This window comes from Gymnoscopelus braueri (genome assembly GCF_963280865.1).
Source record: "Gymnoscopelus braueri genome assembly, chromosome: 13".
NCBI classification, from domain to species: Eukaryota; Metazoa; Chordata; class Actinopteri; order Myctophiformes; family Myctophidae; genus Gymnoscopelus; species Gymnoscopelus braueri.
Window position 1 is genome coordinate 26,657,605 of NC_137615.1, and position 5,019 is coordinate 26,662,623.

A 5,019-nucleotide genomic window follows, 5' to 3' on the forward strand; every position below is an offset into this window, starting at 1 on the left:
AGTCCTCACATAGCTAAACTGAACTCACCGTTCCATGCTGCTAATCCCCAACATAAAAGAGAGACTTCAGAGGTTTGTCAGACTGACACACACAGGTGAAAGGGGGTTGGGCAATATCTATATATTTACTGAAGTTAAGAATGAGTAATATTTCTTCCTACTCCATAGCCACCAAATATTCTCTGTTCAAGTGCTAAGGGTCACCATATCCTAATTAGCACTCCACCCACCATGTATTTTATATTAGGCTGCTATGATTCATCCATTATCTTCCTATCACCCCCCCCCCCCCCCCTTCGCTCTCTCTGAGAGTTACTGAGCAATACACCGTCAATTTGAGTAAGATTATGAGTGCTGTATTTAATCGTCTTTCTCATTTCACCCTGCCCTGGTCACCTTCTGCTCTCTCGTACTGCTCTCACTGTACGTTGTATGATGGGGTACAGTATACAGTATACAGTACTATGTACTGTATAGTGACTCATTATAATGAGCAGCAGCGTCAGTACAATCACAAAAAGCTTACAGATCTCTATCAATTAAACACATATTTAACCAAATGTAGGAACAAATTAGATAAAATCAGGGGAAATCCTGCATTTCATCTTGAGGTAATTTGTACATACATATTTAATCCAAAATGTTATCCCTTCATTGTGTTCTGTCTGTCGGTCTGATAGGTACAGCAGCGTATCAGAGTCAGACATTATACCAGAGGAGCAGCATCAGAAGATCTCTAGCCTAGCACTTCGTATCTGCCACAGTTCCCCCAGCTACCAGCTACACTCGGCCTGCAAAACAGAAACAGACAGTAAGAGGAGGTTAGGAGCCACCTCCGCCATGCGGGAACAACAAGGGAGCATGAGCATCTTCAATGGCAAGATCCTGACCAGGGCCTCCAGTCATCTGCGGAGCCGGTTCGTGAAGAAGAATGGGCAATGCAATGTTGTGTTGTCCAACATGAAGGAGAAGAGACAGCGCTACTTGGCTGACCTCTTCACCACTTGTGTGGACATCAACTGGAGGTACCTGCTGCTCATCTTCTGCACCAGTTTCGTGCTCTCCTGGCTTTTCTTTGGCATCATCTATTACAGTGCCTCACTGGCACATGGGGACTTTGATGAGCACCCTGGGATGCAAACAGAAGGGATGATAGTTGGGGGAATACCCAATGGACTTGGTGTTGAAAGTGACAGCGTAGGAGGGCAGAAACTGTGGAAGCCGTGTCTACTCCACGTTCAGGGTTTTATCGGGGCACTCCTGTTCTCTGTTGAGACCCAGACCACCATTGGCTATGGCTGGCGCTGCGTCACAGAGGAGTGCTCAGTTGCCGTTGTGACAGTGATAGTCCAGTGTATTGTGGGCTGCATAATTGACTCCTTCATGATCGGCACCATGATGGCCAAGATGGCGCGGCCAAAGAAGAGGAATCAGACCCTCATATTCTCCAAAAATGCAGTCATTGCCCTGCGTGATGGCAAGCTGTGCCTCATGTGGCGGATAGGCAACCTGCGCAAGAGCCATATTGTGGAGGCTCATGTACGTGCCCAGCTCATACGGCCTTATGTCACAGCCGAAGGGGAGTTCATTCCCTTGGAACAGATGGACCTCAATGTAGGCTATGATACGGGCATAGACAGACTGCTCCTAGTTTCTCCACTAGTTATAGTACATGAGATAGATAAGGACAGCCCCCTGTACACGCTAAGCAGGGCAGATCTGGAGACTGATAACTTTGAAATTGTGGTGATTCTCGAAGGGATGGTGGAGGCTACAGCCATGACTACTCAGTTCCGCAGCTCCTACCTAGCAAGCGAGATATTCTGGGGACACAGGTTTGAGTCTGTGGTCTTTGAAGAACAGGACCGCTACAAGGTGGACTATGCCCGCTTCCATAAGACCTATGAGGTGCCAACAATGACCCACCTCAGTGCCAAGGAGCTTGACGAGGCTGCCAGCCGACCCTCTTCTGCTGCCTCTGCTGCAGTGTCGAAATCCACCAAGGACCAAGACTTGATTCCCAGGTCGCTGAGTGCCTTCTGTTATGAGAATGAGGTGGCACTGAGCTATGGGGACGAAGATGAGGAGGAAAACATCTTCGACCCCTCTCGGGTTGTGGGGAAGGAGAGGGAAGAAAAGATGACATTGGTTTCTGCAGACTTCCAGAAGATGTTACAGGACAATGCCACCATGACATCAGGCAGTCATAATGTTATGTGTGTACTGGACATGGACCACCATCAGAGGGAGTTTGATATTCTACACACTACGATCCCTCTGGATTCAATGACCTATAAGACTGAGTTATAGCATAGGAGCTATGGGAAAGTAGAGCTTCCTGCATCCTCCCCTCCCACAGAGTCCCTCATATTGTATAGTCCTGATTTTGTCTTGAAGAGGGGTTGTTCTTTTATGTATTTTGCATGTTTAGCTCCAGAATATGTTGTACAGAAACTGAAACCCTTTTTGCCTTGCCTGTATTTTAACTTTAGTCTGTGATGTTTATTCTCTTGTGAGAATAAAAGTTGCCATACATGGCCACACACAATGTACAAGTTAACTGAAGAGCATTAACAACTTAACCAAGATTTTAAAAGAAAAGATGTCTAAAAGTACTAACAGCATGATTTCTGAGGGACCTCAGATTAAGATTCAGACATATTTCACAGCCGAAGCATGGCACTTATTGCTGAACATAAATATTAACCAGGAAATGTCCAGAAGATTTTACTCTTGCATTTTGATGTTGCATCATTAAATTATATCTATACATTATATATATAGTTACAGTTTAAAGTCTTGTTTTTGTTTTCCTTTTGTGAATGTAAAATGAAAGATTTTATGAATGATGAATGATTAGTCTTGACTACATGGACCAATTTTGAGTGGACACTGTATGCAGTATAAATTATGTTTTGTTGATTGATTTTACTGGTTTTAATGCCTGCAATAGTATAAAATGGCCTACCTTGCAAAATATGCAATATTGCTTGGTCAGTCTGGCTGTTTCATCAAAGATTTCCCCGTAACATTTTATAAGTCTAATTTTTAAGAACGTATCCCTGGATATCTACTGTATTTGCTGTGCACTGTGAAATATAATAACAAGACCACTCTAAGTGCAGTCATGTGTAGCTAGGGTACAATATTTTGTATGATACTTTATGGGTCTAGAAGATACTAGAATAATTCATATACTGTAACTAACAGTATTGTATAGGAAGTCACCAGTCCATGTTTTTGTTCTTCAAACATAAACATATTCTTGCAACTTCCTCCCTCCTCAAACAAAAACAATCAAAATGACTTTGGAGACTTCGAAGACTACTTTTTTAAACTTGAGCCTGTTGACAAACTTTGCTGTCTATTGTATACTCAAACTGAGGTCAAGTAGCCTACTTTGTTGAACTTTACAGATTACCTGAAACTGACTATTAATTGGTTGGTTAATTTGTTAGTTTGTTTTGTGAAAGTTGCACCAATTATAACAGAAACAACACTGAGACAGTGTTAGTGCTGTTGTTCACCAAAGATTTTGGGATGGAGAGTGTCATATTTACTCACTCAGTCCTCTGGTTACTGTTTAAATACTGGAGATTATGCAGCCTTTAAGAGTTCTCAATGTCATTGACTGATTCATTATGGAGATCATAATGAGCCATTGTAAAGCAAAGGGTTGAAGGTCATGCCTGTAGCACAGTGTCAGCCGAAAGAAGCCAATCGACTGGAATATGCAATGGCTAACTAGGAATGGGCTATAAAAAAACACTGCGTGTATTAAATGTTATGTAGAAATGTACAGCACAGTATATAATGTGATTGACACTGAACTAAGGATGTTATGACTGTATAAAATTAAATGATCGAGGAGCTTGTTTCCTCTGTAGGAGGGAGATCAAACCTGGGTTAACACACTTTGGGCATCAGATGGGGGTGTTTCACTACACAGTGACCACTCAAACAAATATGGGGTCATGTAAATTGTGTTGTAACCGTTGGTAGAAAAGGTAAAGCCTACACACATATGGAACTCAATTATTTAACCCTCCAGCAGGCAAACTCATGCATGTCTTCATGGTTTTGATCTAATGAAAAATCCCATGGGACCTCAACCAGGCAAATAAATAAGTGTATAAATTGAGTTCCAAGTGTAAAAGCCTTACCTTAATTCTCTCGATGTGGCTTGTCCAGCTTTAATAGCGCCTCGCTTTAATGTGTTATTAAAGGTGATCAGTTCAAATGTGCTGTAAGTCAGTGGTTCTCAACCTTTTTAGGTCACAAGTCACAACCCCCCCAAATAATCATATTTGACATACTTCTCCGTACAAAAATATAATATAACGTATTCACCTGTTTCCTAGGCTGTGTTTTCCACTTCCTGTCGGATTTTATTGGATATCATTAGTCATCTGACCAGTTTCATTGGATTTCATTGGATCAAATCGACAGGAAGTGGAAAACACACAGGAAGTGGAAAGCCTAGGAAACAGGTGAATACAAAAATACATAAAGTTCTGACACTGTAGCCCCGGATGTTAACTCGACATTAGGAACCCGTGTGCACTGTAGTAGGCCGTGCGCGTGCCCGTATCTTTCAATAGATATGTGTTTTAATCCTGTCTGTGTCGGATTCTGTCGGATATTCCCTGTATTCCGGTGGTGGTACAGTACTGACGGGGCGCATCCTGTGTAATGTAAACAGGAAGTAAATGAGGGGAAAATGGCGTTCAGGCCTATGGTTCAGGCACAGACGGAATTAAAACACATATCTAATGAAAAATACGGACTAATACAGTACACAAAGATTTCGATTTCTGGTCGAAGTCCACCTCTGGGGGGTGCAACCCAAGACTATCATAGATATGCAAATGTATAAATCGATTAAATACATCTATGATAGTCTTGATCCAAGGCTAAGTTTGCTGATTACTTTTGATGCAGTAAGGTGTTTTTTATGTATTAAAAAGGCCTTAAAATACCTTCACTTCACTGTCAGTGGGGACCCCCAAAAAACCCATG

General features: G+C 42.2%; 1 protein-coding gene across 1 annotated transcript; it reads left to right on the forward strand.

Annotated features, from left to right (window-relative positions):
* Positions 1 to 675: 675 nt before the first annotated feature.
* Positions 676 to 2,310, forward strand: kcnj4 (potassium inwardly rectifying channel subfamily J member 4; the record flags this gene model as incomplete). Its single annotated transcript, XM_080448226.1, has 1 exon — positions 676 to 2,310. The coding sequence occupies exon 1, from the start codon at positions 841 to 843 to the stop codon at positions 2,308 to 2,310; it is 1,470 nt and encodes a 489-aa protein (XP_080304352.1). The 5' UTR covers positions 676 to 840.
* Between the last annotated feature and the right edge of the window lie 2,709 nt (positions 2,311 to 5,019).